Raw genomic sequence first — 20,973 nt, 5'->3', positions numbered from 1 at the left:
CAAATGCTAATAAACAGTGTAGTTATGCAGAATATATGTGAGGATTGTTTGAGTTATCACCTTAAGCTCCAAAACACCTATCATAGCTCATAGGTGAGATGACTTGACTGATATTTCAAATTTGGGAACATAGTAATAATAAAGATCTTGACAGACTTTGTCTCTTACCCTTCCCAGGGGGAACAAAGAACTTGGCTCGCTCAAAGCCGTGTTTCTCCATCCATCGCGCTCCCTGAGTGTCTAAGCGGTCGTACAGTGGACTTGTTCGTAACTGCCGACCCGTCTGGAAGTCCCAGCGGGGAACTTTCAATTCATACAGGAGCGCTAAAGCAGTAACACACAGTGAGTGGTAGGATTGTCAAATCGTCCCCATTTTCAGTGGTCAAAAAACAAATATGGGTTGATATGCATACAGCTGTTGTGTGAAAGGTATAGTTCACCCAAAAATGGGACAAAATCATCCCAATCACCCCCAAGTCATTCCAAACCTGTGTGACTTTCCTCTACAGATCATGAAAGTTGAAGAACGTTGCGAACCAAACTACACCGAACCCTGTTAACCTTCATTGTATGGACAATTCCTTCATATACAGGTGTCATATACAAGTTTTGAACAACAAGAGTGGGAATTAAAAGATCACAGAATTTTCGAGTGAACTATCTCATTGAGAAACAAATGATGAAAATGAACATAGAAAATTATTTTTTTATTAAATCTCTGAACTCAGAGGAATGTTTAATACTCACGCATAACCTCCATCACTCGATGGCGCAGGAAGGTACGGCTGCTCTGCAGATTGCCAAAGCGTTTGATGTCTAAAGGCCAGACACTGGCACTGGGATAGCCGTAAGTTATCCACTCTGCCAAATATCTATGGAAAACAGAGGCTTTTATGAACTTCTTTAAGGGGATATTTCGGCAACGAGGCAAAATAACACCATGTACACCGAAGGAATGTTGGACAGATATGACGTTCTTCTTCTTTTCGACAAACACAGTCAGAGTTATAACGCCATTTATATTCCATCTATCCTGGCTCTTCTGTGCTTTAGAATGGGAGTGAATGGCAAATGAGATTTTGAAGCTCATAAAACTGCATCCATCGATCAGAAAACTACTCAACACGGCTCTATGGTGTTAATTTGGCCCTCTGAAGCGACTGAAACTTTGAAACTTTATTAACAATAATGTCTAACTTTCATTATAGGTTGTGCGTACACAAGAGGGTTGGCGTTCTGGCAAATGACGCAGACGTGTTGTAAGTTCCAGTGACGAACACAGCAGTGGAGAGGAGACAGCAAAACAAAACAGGAACTAATGGCCAGTGTTAAGTATGTTACTCTGAAAAAGTAATGAATTACTATTTACGAATCACATATTCAATAGTGTAGTTAGATTACTGTACAAACTACTCTATCCAAAAATAATTTATTTACTAATAACTTCCTATATCCTACATCAATCTTGATCAATTTATTCAACCATAGACATGAAATGGATTATTTAATTCATTCAAATAAATAACTACATAAATGACTCTTATAGTGTAAACTGACCAAAGTAAACAAATTTGAGAAGGATACTTTAAAGCATACATTTTAATGTAAGAATTGTAATTTTGATGTCTTTCCACTATTGAATATATTACACAGTGTTTAGTTTAATTACATCAGAAGTCACTGTAATTAAATTACAGAACAAATAAGAGTAATCCCTTACTTTACTTTTCTCTTTTAAGGGAAAATAAATTAAATTACAGTAATTAATTATTTGCCTGAATCTTCTGCCGCAGCATTTTATTTGAAAAATTATGCAAATATGGACATTTGCCTTAAACAAACACATGGATTCGCTTCAGAGGGCCCTTATTAAAACCATGGTTTTTTTTCGAGCAGTTTTCTGATCCCTCAATGCACTTTTTGGAGCTTCAAAATCTCATTTGCCATTCACTCCCATTCTAAAGATTGGTAGAGCCAGAAGAAATGGAATATACATGTGTAAGCAGCCTCGCAACGATGTGTCATGCATTCTGACTTCTTTACAGTGTTAAACGTGTTGTCTTCTCATGCTTAACATGGTCAACTTGTCAAAAAACGAGTTAGGCGTGTTACGTAGTATTTCTGTGCTGGATACAATCCCCAGCGATCCTACAGGTTTCAGATTTATTTTTCTCGAACATATAAAACTGTTTTGTGACAACTTTTCTTAGTCCCTTTTGGACAATTCTCCCAGAAAAGCATGCAACACCCCCACGCAGCAGCATGGAGAGTAGAAGAAGGAGAATGCACAGACACACACAGCTTCTTTAGAGCACTTCACCTCTGCACCCACTATATCAAACCAGTCGGGCTTATAGAAGGTCTTACTCTGGTCCAGGGCCAGTAAATCTGTGAACAAGCATGAAGACAGCCGAACATCTCAGAAAGGCTTGTGCCATCTGCTGTACCATTAAACAGTCTTGTGAGTGAATGTGATATTTGAATGATAAGCCTCTAGATGGCCATTTCAAATGCTAATAAACAGTGTAGTTATGCAGAATATATGTGAGGATTGTTTGAGTTATCACTTTAAGCTCCAAAACACCTTTCATAGCTCATAGGTGAGATGACTTGACTGATATTTCAAATTTGGGAACATAGTAATAATAAAGATCTTGAAAGACTTTGTCTCTTTCACTTGTAAGCAGGAGAGAGAGAGCATACGTTCGCGAAGTTCAGGTGTTCAGTGAATGTTATATCAACTGTGGATATAACGCTGGATTTGGAGATGGTTTGAAATTGATATATGGAGCCGTCCCAGCACTAAAAGATGCCGGACATAAACCTCATGTGGTGAGTGAAACTGTTGTCTGTGTTTTGTTGACAATGGGTGCGCACGTGCTTTGGTTCAGCCTAAACCCCCCCCACCGCATGCCCTGTATGTTTTTGGAAACAATGGTAAGGCTGTATCCATCAATTATAAATGTGATCAAACTAAATACTCTTTGAAGATACGAAGTATGCAGTACTACTCTATAGGTAATCAAGATTAATATGAGATTGAAATAAACCCTGTGTGTTACGCCCGCTTTAATATAACTATGACTGTGTTCGTCTGAAAGAAGAAGGTCACCTAGGATGCCTTGAGGTGGAGTAAAACATGGTGCAATTTTGCTTCGTCGTCAAAATATCCCTTCAACACGAGATGAGAAACATACAGTTCTGCAGCGTCCTTACTTTCCAGCTCCGCCTGCGAACGACAGGCCTGATGAATTCATGCCTGCCAGCACAAAGTATCCATATATTCCCGGCGTCTCTCCCATCAGGCAGCGCATGTCTGGAGTGAAGGACTCTGGGCAGTTAACCAGCTGCTGGATCTCACAGGCCTCCAGACTTGGCATCCTGCGCAACAAAGCGCTCAACATGGGCTCTGTATAAACCACAAGAGCCAGGTAATGACTGTCTGGTACTGTGATTGTCAAAACATTTTATATCAGAATTTCATTGCTTTCAATTTTAACTGAACTGTCCCTTTAAAATTTGGGAACAGAATAGACATGGACACATCATTATACAAGGTTGTGGAGACTTGGGAGATCTTTTCAAAACGAAAAAGAAAAAATCGATTTACTTCGTAACCATTAAATGCATAGATTACTAATCTTATCCCTAATAAACGCTGAAAACGGTTCTGTTACTGTCTTGTCTGATAAGTATGAATGACATTACCTGAATCACATATAGAGGGTATGCATTGACGCCCAACACTGAAATGTTGCACGAAATGCGTTTCCTGATATTTATTTTGTACCCAATTTCAACGTCGGGGAAATACACAAAGCAAAGCCTTAAGTAAACATTTTTTACACCAGCAAAACACGTTTAGCGATTTAACAAACAGAATATTACAGGACTAACATTGCTCTTCTACATGTTTACGATGTTGACAATACATTAATCGTTAAGTTTGTATGAAATACTTGTGAAATGCTTAGAATGTTTAAAGAAATACATTTAGTAGAAAGTAGGTAGGTAACATATTATGGTATGGATCAACAAAAAAATTGTCAAAAGTTAATGATACCAGAAAAATCTACTTAACTATTTTGTTACTTACCATCTCTGATAATCGATGATTGCACAAATGCTGACTGGGGCTATGCCATATTGATGAAAAATGGGTTATACTTTAAGTTGCTAAGTAATGCAATGCGATCATGTTTCAAGTCTGTAAAATGAATTTATACAACTATCAGTTCTGGTCATTGATTATGATTGGTTTAGCTGCGTTCTAAAATACCCGATTTGTAACTGCTGACTGCATTGCATGGCCAAAGTATCAATGTGCCACTGTTGTCGCGTTTGTGTTTGCCTTGCTACGCATATTGAGTAACCCTTTGATAAAAGCAATAATTTGGTTATGAGTGCATTTTATAGCAGCTAATGGGGTTTTAGGCACTACGCTTCGCATTGTACCTAACAACGCCCTTAGCTAATTCATTTAGTTATTGCAAACTATCGCAATATGCATATTCCCATATCTCCATCGTTTCAATATTGTGCAGTCCTAATGTTTACTATCTACATTAGAAATAGGTTTGAAAACAATATGCAACAAAAAACAAACTCTCTAATACAATACTGCACTACAGTTGTGAACCAAGACTTTAAAGCACAAGCGGCAGTCAAGTTGTCTGTTCATTTCAGAGAGCAGGTGAAACATGGACTTATAACATTATGAGTTAACCCTAAGAAAAACACTCCCGGCATCACACACACCATTCACCGTACCACTGGAATCAAATCAACCGTAGAGAGTTTGAGAGGTAAATAGAGACAAGCAGAGCTGAAAATATGTGCAGCTGTGCTTGACTATAAACAGCAGAGGACATACTGCACAAGTACACACAAATTACACAACACAGCCCTACAGCTTGTCCATCACGAAACTATTTCAATGTCGTACAATCCAACCACTCCCACTATCATGCGCTCCAAGTTTGTGATGGAAAACATTGATTCTGTCAACGGCCACACACAGGTTCACACAGCCTCCATTTGAGTCTTAAATGAAGTGTTGTTTACTTACAGGAGTGACAAACACATTCTATAATAACAGCTGTGCTGTAAGGGGTTAGTGTTTTGTGTGGTACCAGCTATACTGCGGATATAATCCCACCTTCTGGTAATGTACAACACTAAAACCATTGCGAAAATGGATGAAATTTACATCCATGACTATGTTAGCTGTAACTGTAAGATGCTGTATGAACAGCCTGTAGGTAAATGCAGTTGTCAATCCCAAACACATAAAACATTCACATACATAGTCACACAGACATTAAACATATACGTCTGCATTTTAAAATCAAGGGTTTTAAATTACATAACAGCAAAAAAATCAAGTTTTTAAGTTTTAGATCCAACTGGATCCTTTATCTCAAACGCACCACTGAGAACAACTTACCAAAGTGATCCCAATCTTCTTGCATGTTCTGGATCTCCAGCTGGTTGCGTCCCTCAGTGAAGATGGGTTTGGGGTTCTTCTCAAATCCTCCTGACAGGATTCCCCCCTGCCAGGCCCGAGTGTATATCCGCCCGTCCATGTCTATCACCACTAAACAAAAAGACGGAGGTGTTTTGCCAATCAATGTACAGTACGTTTAGGTTATAGCTATCAGTGTGTTCCCTGGGATAAGAACCAACAACTCTTTGCCATAATATTTAATATAAACTATTTATATACGTTCACCAGCCACTTTATTAGGTACACCTGCTCTATTGCTAACACAAAAGTAATTCACATGGCAACAACTCAATAAATTTAGCCATCTAGATGTGGTGAAGACGACTTGCTGAAATTTAAACCGAGCATCAGAATGACATTTACATTTACATTTAGTCATTTGGCAGACGCTTTTATCCAAAGCGACTTACAGTGCACTTATTACAGAGACAATCCCCCTGGAGCAACATGGAGTAAAGTGTCTTGCTCAAGGACACACTGGTGGTGGATGCTGGGATCGAACCAGCAACCTTTGATTTACCAGTTCAGTGGTTTAACCCACTAGACCACCATCGCACCACATGAGAATGAGAAAGATGCGGGCTGGTCTGAGTATTTAAAAAAACTGCTGATCTACTGGGATTTTTGTGCACAACCATCTTTAGGGATTACAGAGAATTGTCTGAAAGCGAGAATGCAGAGTATATTCTGGATACCATCTGAACGCACAACATGTTGAACCTTGAAGCAGTTAGGCTACAGCAGCACAAGACCTCTTCTGTTGGTTATAAAGATTAAAAAGTGTGTGATTTTTAAGGTCCTACTTTGGTTTATGTAGTCTCCAACAACAAGTTTACATCCATTCAAGGTGTAAAAACACTTTATTTTCTAATGATAAGCAGTTATAATTACCTTACTTCTTGACTCACTCTCTAACGATTTGTTCGGCGATTTACCGCTCTAATCCCCTCCTTTCTGTCAGCTCACTTACTCTGAACTGATTGGTCAGATGGGCTAGTCTAGTGTGATTGGTCTACCGTGTACAGCGTCACAAATGGAATGTTGGCGGGTATTACACCGAGTGACACAAATCCGATTGAACTGAAATAAGAATGACACACGACTCATACGCGTGATTCTGAGTTGACTCCTTTTTACCCCAAGCCAATAACTTTATGATTCGTTCACTTTGGGCTTTACAACTTGGCAGACTGCTTACATTCAAACACAGCATGAAATGTCATTTTAAGGACATTGCAATAGTCACTGTTTAAAGCCGCCGTGCAACGGTGTTTCATGCATTCTGACTTCTTTACAATGTTAAACGTCTTCTCGTGCTTAACATGGTCACTTTGTCAAAAAACGAGTTTACAAAAAGCGAATTACAAAGTATTTCTGTGCTGGATACACTCCCCCAGCAATCCTACAGGTTTCGGAAAGTTTTTTTCGATAATATAAAACTGTTTTGTAATAACTTTTCTAAGTCCCGTATTGGACAATTCTCCCGGAAGAAAAGCACGCGGAACGGCCACAGGAGAAAGGGGAGAAGGAGCATGCACAGACGTCACTTTCACTTGTGTGTAGAATAGAGAGAAAGAGAGAGCATACAGTTGAAAGAAAAAGTATGTGAACCTTTGGGTTTAATAACTGGTTGACCCTCCTTTGGCAGCAATAACCTCAACCAAACGATTCCTATAGTTGCAGATCAGACCTGCACAACGGTCAGGAGAAATTTTGGACCATTCCTCTTTACAAAAGTGTTTCAGTTCAGCAATATTCTTGGGATGTCTGGTGTGAATCGCTCTCTTGAGGTCATGCCACAGCATCTCAATCGGGTTGAGGTCAGGACTCTGACTGGGCCACTCCAGAAGGCGTATTTTCTTCTGTTGAAGTCATTCTGTTGTTGATTTACATCTATGCTTTAGGTCGTTGTCCTGTTGCATCGTCCATCGTCTGTTGAGCTTCAGTTGGCGGACAGATGGTCTTAAGTTTTCCTACAAAATGTCTTGATAAACTTTGGAATTCATTTTTCCATCGATGACAGTAATCCGTCCAGGGCCTGAGGCAGTCCCAAACCATGATGCCCCCTCCACCATATTTCACAGTTGGGATGAGGTTTTGATGTTGGTGTGCTGTGCCTTTTGTTCTCCACACATGGCGTTGTGTGTTCTTTCCAAACAACTGAATTTTGGTTTCATCTGTCCACAGAATGTTTTGCCAGTAGTGCTGTGGAACATCCAGGTGCTCTTTTGCAAACTTCAAACGTGCTGCAATGTTTTTTTTGGACAGCAGTGGCTTCCTCCGTGGTGTCCTCCCATGAAGTCCATTCTTGTTTAATGTTTTCCTTATTGTAGATTTGTCAACAAAAATGTTAGCATGTGCCAGAGATTTCTGTAAGTGTTTAGCTGACACTCTAGGATTCTTCTTCACCTCATTGAGCATTCTGCGCTGTGCTCTTGCAGTCATCTTTACAGGACGACCACGCCTAGGGAGTGTAGCAACAGTGCTGAACTTTCTCCATTTGTAGACAATCTGTCTTACCGTGGACACATGGACATCAAGGCTTTTAGATATACTTTTGTAGCCCTTTCCAGCTTTATGTAAGTCAACAATTCTTGATCATAGGTCTTCCGAGAGCTCTTTTGTGCGAGGCATGGTTCACACCAGACAACGCTTCTTCAGAACAGCAAACTCAAAACTGGTGTGTGTTTTTTATTGGACAGGCCAGCTTTAATCAACACATCCAATCTCATCACATTGATTGGACCCCAGGTTGGCTGACTCCTGGATCCAATTAGCTCTTGGAGAAGTCATTAGGCTAGGGTTTCACATACTTTTTCCACCCTGCACTATGAATGTTTACATGTTGTGTTCAATAAAAACATGAAAACGTATAATGTTTGTGCGGTATTAGTTTAAGCAGACTGTGTTTCTCTGTTGTTGTGACTTAGATGAAGATCAGAACACATTTTTAGACCAATTTATGAAGAAATCCAAGTAAGCCCAAAGGGTTCACATACTTTTTCTTTCAACTGTATGTACGCGATCAGGTGTTTGATGGTTCACTGCATTTGGGTGATGAATGTTATATAAACTGTGGATAATACGCTGGATTTGGAGATCGTTTGAAACGGATATATGGAGCCGTCCCAGCGCTAAAAGATGCTGGACATACGATGAGTGAAACTGATGTCTGTGTTTTGTTGACAATGGGTGTGAACGTGCTTTGGTTCAGCCTACCCCTCCCCTCGCACGCGCCGTATGTTTTTGGACACAATCGTAAAGCTGTATCTATCTTTTATAAATGTGATAAAACTGAATACTCTTCGAAGATACGAAGTATGCAATACTACTCTATAGGTACTCAAGATTAATATGAGATTGGCATAAACCCTGATTTACGCCCGCTTTAAGATCAGAAAATGGAGGCTACAATTCCCACATGCTCGCCAAAATTGGACAATCGAAGATTGGAAAAATGTTGCCTGGTCTAATGAGTCTCAATTTCAGCTGCAACGTTTGGATGTTTGGATCAGCATTTGGCATGAAAAAACTGAAAGCATGCCTTCTTCCTGGCTTGTATGAATGGTTCAGGCTGGCGGTGGTGGTGTAGTGGTGAGGGGGATATTGTTTGGCACACTTCGTGTCCCTTAGTACCATTTGAGCATCGTTTAAGTGCTACAGCCTACCTTACATTTACATTTATACACTTGGCAGACTCTTTTATCCAAAGCAAATTACATGGCATTATGCTATACTATAATTTCTAATTATGTGCAATCCCTGGTATTGAACCCATGACCTTGGCATTGTTAGCGCAATGCTCTAACCAATGAGCCTACCAGAGTATTGTTGCTGACCATGTCTATCCCTCTATGACCATAGAGTACCCACCTTCAGATGGCTACAGCAGGATAATGCACCGTGTCAAAGAGCTCAAACCATCTCAAACTGGTTTTTTGAACATGACAATGAGTACACTGTCCTAAAAAATGGCCTCCACAGTCACCAGATCTCAATCCAATAGAGCATCTTTTGCATGTGGTCGACCAGGAGATAGCATCATGGATGTGCACCCAACAAGTCTGCAGCAACTGCGTGAAGCTATCATGTCAATATGTACCTCTCTGAGGAATGTTTTTGAAAACCTTGTTAATAACCTATGCCAAAAAAACGTAAGGCAGTTCCGATGGCAATAAGGGGACCAAAAAAGTCCTTGTTAGGTGTACCTAATGAAGTGGCCGGTAAGTATACGTTTTTAATTCAAGACAATACTTAAAATAATGCCCTATATGGTGTCTCACGTTTATAGTCAACTATCATAGTATGTTGACTTATTGAGTATTCTCAAAGAACCCTGATTTTCTACAGTTACCGATGAAAACTGGACGTGTAGATCCAAGTCCAACAGTATCCCATCCTACATTATTTTTCATGTGGACAAAATTCTGAAATCTCTTAGAAGGCAAATTTTTCATATAATAAACTAAATGAAGATGTAAATATTCCTTGGAGATTTCATTTATAAATGCAAGATTTTGCATTGTAGGACGTTTTTCTGACGTTTGTTTGTTTTGTAATACTATGAAGTACATCCTGTCATGTAATACTTCTATACTACAAGGGCCATTGTCTCGTTGATAGAACAGAAGATGATGATTTTAAATTGAGAGTCCTTGTTTCTTCATTAAAATGCAATGTCTTGCACAGTATTATCAGAAGCCGCAAGGATGCATTTTGTGTTGGCCGTATTTTTTTATGAATCAACAGCAAAAAATCATCTTAACTGTATGAGTCAATTCAAAAGGCCTGTGCTAATGGCTATTTAATCGATGATGTGATGTAGCTTGAAGAATGCGGTGTGGTGTATATCACCTGGACTTTCTGGATGCAGAGGCTCAGACAGAGGTTTCGTAAGCAGATAGAAATGTTCACAGCCGTGTAACGGTACCGACACTTTCACCTCACTGCTCTGACCCAGTTCATACGCCCACTGAAAAATACACCAGGAAATGACAATTCAGTTAGCCTCTTTGCTCTGTGTTAGATGGTAGCCTATGTCATCTACAGTTGAAAGAAAAAGTATGTGAACCCTTTGGGCTTACTTGGATTTCTTCATAAATTGGTCATGAAATGTGTTCTGATCTTCATCTAAGTCACAACAATAGAGAAACACAGTCTGCTTAAACTAATACCGCACAAACATTAAACGTTTCCATGTTTTTATTGAACACAACATGTAAACATTCATAGTGCAGGGTGGAAAAAGTATGTGAACCTCAACCAAACGTTTCCTATAGTTGCAGATCAGACCTGCACAACAGTCAGGAGAAATTTTGGACCATTCCTCTTTTCAGTTCAGCAATATTCTTGGGATGTCTGATGTGAATCGCTCTCTTGAGGTCTTTAATCCATTTCGTTACACTGTACTTGTTATATGTGTAATGACAATAAATTGAATCCAATCCAATCCAATCCAATGCCACAGCATCTCAATCGGGTTGAGGTCAGGACTCTGACTGGGCCACTCCAGAAGGCGTATTTTCTTCTGTTGAAGTCATTCTGTTGTTGATTTACTTCTATGCTTTGGGTCGTTGTCCTGTTGCATCGTCCATCATCTGTTAAGCTTCAGTTGCTGGACAGATGGTCTTAAGTTTTCCTGCAAAATGTCTTGATAAAGTTTGGAATTCATTTTTCCATCGATGACAGTAATCCGTCCAGGGCCTGAGGCAGCAAAGCAGCCCCAAACCATGATGCCCCCTCCACCATATTTCACAGTTGGGATGAGGTTTTGATGTTGGTGTGATGTGCCTTTTGTTCTCCACACATAGCGTTGTGTGTTCTTTCCAAACAACTCAATTTTGGTTTCATCTGTCCACAGAATGTTTTGCCAGTAGTGCTGTGGAACATCCAGGTGCTCTTTTGCAAACTTCAAACGTGCTGCAATGTTTTTTTTGGACAGCAGTGGCTTCCTCCGTGGTGTCCTCCCATGAAGTCCATTCTTGTTTAATGTTTTCCTTATTGTAGATTTGTCAACAAAAATGTTAGCATGTGCCAGAGATTTCAGTAAGTGTTTAGCTGACACTCTAGGATTCTTCTTCACCTCATTGAGCATTCTGCGCTGTGCTCTTGCAGTCATCTTTACAGGACGACCACGCCTAGGGAGTGTAGCAACAGTGCTGAACTTTCTCCATTTGTAGACAATCTGTCTTACTGTGGACACATGGACATCAAGGCTTTTAGATATACTTTTGTAGCCCTTTCCAGCTTTATGTAAGTCAACAATTCTTGATCGCAGGTCTTCTGAGAGCTCTTTTGTGCGAGGCATGGTTCACATCAGACAACGCTTCTTCAGAACAGCAAACTCAAAACTGGTGTGTGTTTTTTATTGGACAGGCCAGCTTTAATCAACACATCCAATCTCATCACATTGATTGGACCCCAGGTTGGCTGACTCCTGGCTCCAATTAGCTCTTGGAGAAGTCATGAGCCTAGGGTTTCACATACTTTTTCCACCCTGCACTATGAATGTTTACATGTTGTGTTCAATAAAAACATGAAAACGTATAATGTATTTGCGGTATTAGTTTAAGCAGCCTGTGTTTCTCTATTGTTGTGACTTAGATGAAGATCAGAACACATTTTATGACCAATTTATGAAGAAATCCAAGTAAGCCCAAAGGGTTCACATACTTTTTCTTTCAACTGTAGATAGTGACAAACTTATATGGAAGTATTTTAATGACTTTAGTTTTTGAAGAAAAAAGCATGTTGAATTACCACTAATCAAAAATAATACTGTTGCATTACCAGTGCTTGCATGTTTAGAGTCTGCAATTCAATATGGTTGTATATTTAAGCTGTGAATATTTCAAATTGAAACATTTCACACTCCGTTTCATTGTCTAGAAATTAAATAATCAAAATTCACCTTTTAAATTTAATTAAGAAATTCAACTTGGTTTTAAATACAACCTTTAATATTTGAGAGATCATTTTCAGTCCATATTATTTCGATTTAAAAATTCGCTTCCACAGATTCAGGGGTTCAAATTCGGCTTGAAATTCAACGTTTCAACATCCGGGAATCCAAGGAAAAGCAATAGAGCGCCGATTCTACAAATGCATGATCTCTTCCTGCTACATGACCGCTTCACCAGCAGGTGGTGCAAGTCGGTTCTGACGTAGATCAAAGCAAGAAATGCAGATACTCTTTATGTGTTTGCCACAGAGTCCACTCATCTGCTCGATTAAGTGAATTTAGTTGTTCTCATATATAGCTTCTTATGTCATTTTATGTATCATCAAGAAGAAATGTATTGACGTTTGTACTGGCAGTTTAGCTCACCTCTATCAGCCCTGGAAAGGACATGGAGCACGGGGACAATTCCAGGTGGCCTGGAATCATTGGACTACTCATACATTTATAATATTAATTTAATTATATAAATATTCTACACGATCTCCTTGTGCTGCCTATCTAGAGTACGAGTTTATGTTTGTATTTGGCTTGCTATTTATACGCATTCATAGCTTTTTATGTGCATATGATATATTAACATTAAGTCATTTTGCAGCATTTACCATTTTTATTCAAATTGACTGAAGAAGAGTTCAGGGAGCAATAAAGCGATATGTCATACAGATGCAAAACAATATTGGTTAAGATCGTGTGGGTAAATTACTTTAAATAATTTCTGTAGCTTGCCAAATACAAACATAAAATGGTGCTATTCATAAGTACTATCTTAAGTCATCAAATAATGGTTTGAGTTTCGGGAATGAGAAAAAATGGATATATAACAGTGCTTTACTGAACCATACTGTGTATTGAGTTTGTAAAAAAAAAAAAAGTTAATTTCATGAAGCTATTTGAATGACACATGTAGTAGAGTAGGCGGGGCGAGACCGTGGTTCGAGTCCGGTGAGTAATTGTGAATTAGCGCCAGCTGTGCGCACACCGGGCTCGAATCACGTAGGAGATGGGAGCATAAAAGGAACGAGCGACCGGACCGTCGAAGAGAGAGGACCGGGCCCGAACTTGTGTTTGTATTTGTATTTATGTTTATGTTAATGTTATTGCGCCGGCGGTCGTCCGTGAGGGGCCGCCGGCTATTATTACTTTATTAAATGTTTGTTTAAATGTCTTCCGGTTCCCGACTCCTTCCTTCCCTTTTATTGAGATTTATTACATTGGTGCCGAAACCCGGGAGGAAGGAGAGACATGCTGTCGGAGAGTCCTCGCCGCCGAGTGGCCTCGCGGTGCCGGAGAGTTCGGGCAGCGCGGACGAAGGGCGTCCGCCAGTGGCTGCCCGAAGCGGTGGCTCTGGGGAAACGGAAGTGCACAGTGCGGCCACCGTCAAAACTTCGGTGGAACGGCGACCTTTGCTGCCGCGCCCCTGGGTCGAGGTGGGGTGGCTTTCGTCCAAGTGGGAGCGGGGGGGTTGCCGCCGTCCGCCAGAGGCCGGAGCCTGTGTCCGTCCCCCGAGGGGGAGGAGCAGGGGGCGGAAGTGCCGGGTGAGCCACCGCCTGCCAGAGGCCGGAGCCTGCGTCCGTCCGCCCAAGGGGGAGGAACAGGGGACGGGGAACCCACCCCGACTCCCGGATAAAGGAGGAGCCACCGCCGGCCGCCAGGGGGCGGACGGTCGAGCCGTCCACCGAAGCCCCAGGGCCACCGCAAGGCACCGCGAAGGAGAGTACTCCGGCTGGCTGAGGAACGAGCGGCAGCATGTCTGGGAACCGGATTTTTTTTTTTTCCTCTCTCCCCTCTCTCTTTCCGGTCGCTCCGAGGGCTCCCGTCTCCGTTGTCTCGTCTCGTCGCTGCATACCCCCCACCCCACCCCCCCCGAGGGAGGGGGAGGGAGCTTGCACAGTCGCGGGGGTACCCCCCGGCCTGTGAGGGGTGATGGGGGTATGTAGTAGAGTAGGCGGGGCGAGACCGTGGTTCGAGTCCGGTGAGTAATTGTGAATTAGCGCCAGCTGTGCGCACACCGGGCTCGAATCACGTAGGAGATGGGAGCATAAAAGGAACGAGCGACCGGACCGTCGAAGAGAGAGGACCGGGCCCGAACTTGTGTTTGTATTTGTATTTATGTTTATGTTAATGTTATTGCGCCGGCGGTCGTCCGTGAGGGGCCGCCGGCTATTATTACTTTATTAAATGTTTGTTTAAATGTCTTCCGGTTCCCGACTCCTTCCTTCCCTTTTATTGAGATTTATTACATTGGTGCCGAAACCCGGGAGGAAGGAGAGACATGCTGTCGGAGAGTCCTCGCCGCCGAGTGGCCTCGCGGTGCCGGAGAGTTCGGGCAGCGCGGACGAAGGGCGTCCGCCAGTGGCTGCCCGAAGCGGTGGCTCTGGGGAAACGGAAGTGCACAGTGCGGCCACCGTCAAAACTTCGGTGGAACGGCGACCTTTGCTGCCGCGCCCCTGGGTCGAGGTGGGGTGGCTTTCGTCCAAGTGGGAGCGGGGGGGTTGCCGCCGTCCGCCAGAGGCCGGAGCCTGTGTCCGTCCCCCGAGGGGGAGGAGCAGGGGGCGGAAGTGCCGGGTGAGCCACCGCCTGCCAGAGGCCGGAGCCTGCGTCCGTCCGCCCAAGGGGGAGGAACAGGGGACGGGGAACCCGCCCCGACTCCCGGATAAAGGAGGAGCCACCGCCGGCCGCCAGGGGGCGGACGGTCGAGCCGTCCACCGAAGCCCCAGGGCCACCGCAAGGCACCGGGAAGGAGAGTACTCCGGCTGGCTGAGGAACGAGCGGCAGCATGTCGGGGAACCGGATTTTTTTTTTTCCTCTCTCCCCTCTCTCTTTCCGGTCGCTCCGAGGGCTCCCGTCTCCGTTGTCTCGTCTCGTCGCTGCATACCCCCCACCCCACCCCCCCCGAGGGAGGGGGAGGGAGCTTGCACAGTCGCGGGGGTACCCCCCGGCCTGTGAGGGGTGATGGGGGTATGTAGTAGAGTAGGCGGGGCGAGACCGTGGTTCGAGTCCGGTGAGTAATTGTGAATTAGCGCCAGCTGTGCGCACACCGGGCTCGAATCACGTAGGAGATGGGAGCATAAAAGGAACGAGCGACCGGACCGTCGAAGAAAGAGGACCGGGCCCGAACTTATGTTATGTTTGTATTTATATTATGTTTTGTTCGCCGGCGGTCGTCCGTGAGGGGCCGCCGGCTGTTATATTACTTTATTAAATGTTTAAATGTTTGCCGGTTCCCGCCTCCTTCCTTCCATTTTATTGAGATGTATTACAACACAATACAACAAGACTTGAAAGCATTACATTAGGTGAATAATGAAACATTTTATTTTGGTATAAAACTAAATAAGAAAAAGAAATAAATATCCATTTAAAACTGACTACAGTAGTAAATGAAATAGTAGTGCAAACAGATATAAGAACAAGCCATGAACAATTTTTATCAGAGCGTAAAATAATCTACAATATAATACCATATTAAAATAAGTATTTTCTTAAAAACATAATTGTAAAATATTCTGTAAATGTTTGATATAAATGCTTAAATCAAACAAACCAATTACCACTTAAAAGAGACATATCAATGGAAATAATTATGCCTACTTTTCATCAAAAATCTCTGAGGTCAGAACAGAAAATAAAGCCAATTTTAGTCAATTATGCTAAATGAACGAATAAATAAAAAAACTAACTGAAATACTGCAATCATAAAGACACCTACCTAACGCCTACGTGTTAAAATCGGAGAAGTTATCAATAAGATGGTGGTTGAGATCTCAGTATTTGACCGCTTTAAACACAATAAATGTCATGTAAATGCTGATTATGCATAATATTTATGTGAAAATGATGTGTTGAAGTAATAAATAACCTAATTCCTTCAAGCCAGAACAGGACTACGTCAGAACCGACTTGCACCACCTGCTGGCGGGATGGCTGTTGAACGTGTTTCCAGTTTTAAGTTCCTGGGGACCCATATTTCGGAGGACCTGTCCTGGACCACCAACACCTCATGCCTGGTCAAGAAGGCTCACCAGCGTCTCTTCTTTCTGAGGACACTGAAGAAGAACCAACTGTCTTCAACTATCCTGGTGAACTTCTATCGCTGCATGATAGAGAGCATCCTAACCAACTGTGTCACAGTCTGGTATGGGAACTGTTCTGTTGCTGAGCGCAAGGCACTGCAGCGGGTGGTGAAAACAGCCCAGCGCATCACAGGGACTACACTCTCTTCCATTGAGGACATCCAAAAGAAACGCTGTCTGCGTCGAGCTCGCAGCATTCTCAATGACTCCTCTCACCCCGCTCATAGACTATTTACTCTCCTGCCTTCCGGCAGGCGCTTCAGGTGCCTCCGGACAAGAACCAGCAGACTAGGAAACAGCTTTTTTCCCAGAGCTGTTTCACTATTGAACTCTGCCCCCCACTGATTCCATTACCCCTCATAACTTTAACTGTAATGCTGCTATTACATTGTTTACATTGCACTACAGGGCTGCCATTCATGACTGAACTGTACACACCAGTACTTCATGTATCTGCTTTTTCGGACTGTTTACACACACATAGCATCATTTGCACTCTATACTGCTCACTTGCACACCAGGAATACTACACTGAATGCTCATTTGCACTAATGGACGACTCTCATAACTAGATTATCTCATCTACTGCACTGTAACTTTCATAACTGCATTACCTCATCTACTGCACTGTAACTTCAATTACTGCACCAACTTCTCTACTGCACTGTAACTCATCTATTGCATAACTGCATCTATTGCATAACTAACTGCATCTACTCATCTATTGCACTATAACTTCAATAACTGCATTAACTCATCTACTGCACTGTGACCTTAATAACCGCATTAACGCATCTACTGCACTGTAACTTCAATAACTGCACTAACTCATCTACTGCACTGTAAATGTATAACTGCATCTACTCATGTATTGCACTATAACTTCAATAACTGCATTAACTTCTCTACTGCACTGTAACTCATCTATTGCACCAACTTCTCTACTGCACTGTAACTCATCTATTGCATAACTGCATCTATTGCATAACTAACTGCATCTACTCATGTATTGCCCTATAACTTCAATAACTGCATTAACTCATGTACTGCACTGTACCTTTAATAACCGCATCAACTCATCTACTGCACTGTAACTTTAATAGCTAATGTCTGTAACTAATGCACACTCAAGTCACTTGCACTATTGTATAGTCTATATTGTTATCTGTTCATAACCACCTGTACATTAATGTTCACAGTATATAGCCTTCTGTCTATATTGTTCATAGTACATACCGACTGTCACATTTTCATAGTACATGGCCATTGTATAGTATTTTACTAATATTGTATTCTATATTTATTCACACTGTATATCCTGCACTTGCTAATTGCACTTCTGGTTAGACCTAAACTACATTTCGTTACACTGTACTTGTATATGTGTAATGACAATAAAGTTGAATCTAATCTAATCTAATCTGCTGGTGAAGCGGTCAGGCAGCAGGAAGAATGCATTTGTAGAATCGGCGCTCTATTGCTTTTCCTCGGATTCCCGGATGTTGAAACGTTGAATTTCAAGCCGAATTTGAACCCCTGAATTTGTGGAAGCGAATTTTTAAATCGAAATAATATGGACTGAAAATTATCCGTAGAATATTAAAGGTTGTATTTAAAACTAAGTTTAATTTTTTAATGAAATTTAAAAGGTGAATTTTGATTATTTAATTTTAAGAGTGTGAAATGTTTCAATTTGAAATATTCACAGTTTAAATGTACAACCATATTGAATTGCAGACTCTAAACATGCAAGCACTGGTAATGCAACAGGATTATTTTTGATTAGTAGTAATTCAACATGCTTTTTTCTTCAAAAACTAAAGTCATTAAAATACTTCCATAAACTTAGATCAGCTTTAAAATTCAAATTGAAAGCGTGTTTCCAAAATTTTTTTGTTTGGTATATTCCGGTTTCACTATCAGGAGTGCACATGCGGTGGCACCAATAAAACATGACGATCCATTCCAGCTCCACTTCAAGTGACCTGATCAATAACATTGCTGTTCACATCTGGCAGTAAGTGTATCAGCAGAAACTAGTTCTGCATTTTTGCATTTTGAAATGTCAAACGTTTATGTCAGGCATGTTAAAGATGAGCTTTTGTAAGCCAGTGACAATATGTTTTAACCCCTGAATCACTACAAATGCTTCCTTGGGTGTAAACAGGGCTAAATATTATCTCAAGGTCTTGAACAGAAGTAAAAAAATTGAACCAATGAATAGTCATATTGTTGAACATTATAATTCAATTAAAAATTCCAGATTTATTTCTATAGACGGTTTCAAAGCATCACCTTAATAAGTGTTACTGCACATACACACTTTTGTGACCACAATTTATCTTCTGGTACACATGCGCAAAGAACAGAGTCTCTGGAGATTATTGCTGATAACAAGCAAAAGAAACAGGCAGTGCCTGTTTGCACTAACTTTAAATAGCAGTAGTTTCTGTTTACATTAAGTAAAAACAGCAGCATTTCTTAGCGATATGATATTTACACTAAATGAAAAAAGCTGTATTTTGAATTAAGTGTACATAGTAGTTAGATGCTTCTGTATTTATAAATAGTGGCAGATACTATTTGCACCTGTTGTGCACTAAACATTATGCAATAATAACAGAGTGTAAATCAATATATTTATAAATATTACAAAGGCCTACACCTACCCCTTATCCTAAACCTACAATTTATGATTAAACGCTTGTCAGTCAATTTTATAATATTTTATAATATGTTCCCCTGCATTTCAGACATTTTGCCTAAACACATTTATTTTGCACATTGTGACTTGAATCTGGCATATTTCTAACCCTTAAATTTATTATAAAGGTATATTCTGTTCTAAACTAATTCTGTAAATTAATGGTGCATCACTGTTGCGCTGTACCCTAGTTAACCACTTGGTGTCATCCCCACATGCAAGCGCGCACATGTGCGATTCAACTATCAGTCGACTGTAGGCAAGACCTGACATTACTGATTCGACTATGTAAATATTCGAAGACATCCCTACTGTTAAGTATAATGCTGACGAACAGACGCAGACTGGCCATCGAAAGCACAAGAACCTTGCTGGTTTATTTTCCACATGCCCATTGTATCAATGAGCACTTTTCCACCATCGCGCCGAATAGTTCTCGTTCCTAATCGTTCCTCTCCGTGCCGATCCATGCCAGCTGGTACATAAATTGTTTTTAGAACCGTTATAGAACCGTACTTAGAACGTTTCGGCGCGATGGTGGAAAAGTTCTCATCGTTATTCTGTCCAAATTTGACAAAACAGGAATGTACTTCAACTGTTTTACATTGTATACGAAAACAGAATGTTCACGTTGCTGAATCAGCAGATGCAGGGAGAGCGTTTACAGTGCCATGCCCATCAAGAATTAGTGTTTGCAAAGTTGTCTGTCTGGTTACTACCAATATACTAATTGCAAGTTTGCATTGCATTATTTGAAATACACAGATGTGCAAAACCTCGTTGAGAAGCTTTTTACTGGCATGTTGATGAAAGGCAAACAAAGAACTGCTGTGAGCAGCCGGTGCAAATCTTTTATATATCTGTATTTTATATGACTTAATGCACCAGGAATTTGTACAAGTTGATTTTCGCTTAAAGAGAATAAAATAAGTTAAGTAAAATAAAGAGAATTGCAATAAGAGGTGTTTTCTTCTTAACTTCTTACTGTTCCTGTCACATAAGCATAGAATAATGAAAGAATCACTTTAAAGGGCCGCAATCCCAGAAATTGTGCTTTTAAATGTTTATCTACCAGAAATTGAGTCGCTAGCGTGTGTGCAGAAACACCCTGTAACTATACAAATCCATCTATTCTTCTTATTGTAATCTCCTATAAACCACAACAGTGACACAAAACGGGCTTTTGGGGATCCCCTAACAATCTGATGTCACATTGATTTACGCCCGCCCATGATCGCTCGCAGACTCCGCCTTATGAGGGTTTAGGTCCAATTTCAGCCAGAGACACCCTTTCAGCCATTCTCAGGCAAGAGCAGATGAAGCCACTAGCCAGCGACAAAAATTTCTAAGAAACAACAAATGTGTGCTGTTGTAGGAGGTTAATTGGATCCTAAAAGGAGGCCGGGAGGAGACCTTTCCGACATGCCAGGGTTCGTCCTGCTGCTACCTCGCGGCCTAGAGTTATAATGTTCAAAAGTCGCAGGCTGGACGCCGAGAGCTCTGCGTCCGGGGAAGAGCCACTATTTTCAGATCGACAAACCAAAAAAAATATTCTCAAGAGTGGATCAGTACCAGCTGTACTTCATCTCCATAAGAAGTAAGTATTACACATTGTTTTTAAATCGTCTTTCATAAATAATGTGTTTAGCACATTAGCGGCTGATTTTTAACATGTTTCCGGCTAAACCAGAGACTTTACATTGGTCCAAAGACATGAGTTGTGTCATAA

The 20,973-nt window shown here is 41.3% G+C and overlaps 1 protein-coding gene across 1 annotated transcript in view; it reads right to left on the bottom strand.

Moving 5' to 3' along the window:
- The window catches only part of pdpr (pyruvate dehydrogenase phosphatase regulatory subunit), a 39,965-nt gene that overhangs the window by 13,153 nt on the left and 5,839 nt on the right, over positions 1-20,973 (bottom strand). The window contains exons 7-11 of the mRNA XM_056765609.1: positions 10,361-10,478; positions 5,447-5,596; positions 3,217-3,409; positions 748-872; positions 169-324 (exon numbers count right to left, since the gene is read on the bottom strand). Of these exons, the coding sequence (XP_056621587.1) occupies positions 169-324; positions 748-872; positions 3,217-3,409; positions 5,447-5,596; positions 10,361-10,478 (742 nt within the window). The remainder of the gene's footprint in view (positions 1-168; positions 325-747; positions 873-3,216; positions 3,410-5,446; positions 5,597-10,360; positions 10,479-20,973) is intronic.

The sequence above is a fragment of the Triplophysa dalaica genome, chromosome 14 (genome assembly GCF_015846415.1).
Source record: "Triplophysa dalaica isolate WHDGS20190420 chromosome 14, ASM1584641v1, whole genome shotgun sequence".
Taxonomy (NCBI): domain Eukaryota; kingdom Metazoa; phylum Chordata; class Actinopteri; order Cypriniformes; family Nemacheilidae; genus Triplophysa; species Triplophysa dalaica.
Note: the sequence above shows the minus strand (reverse complement) of the source record. Positions and strands in the feature narration are given on the sequence as shown.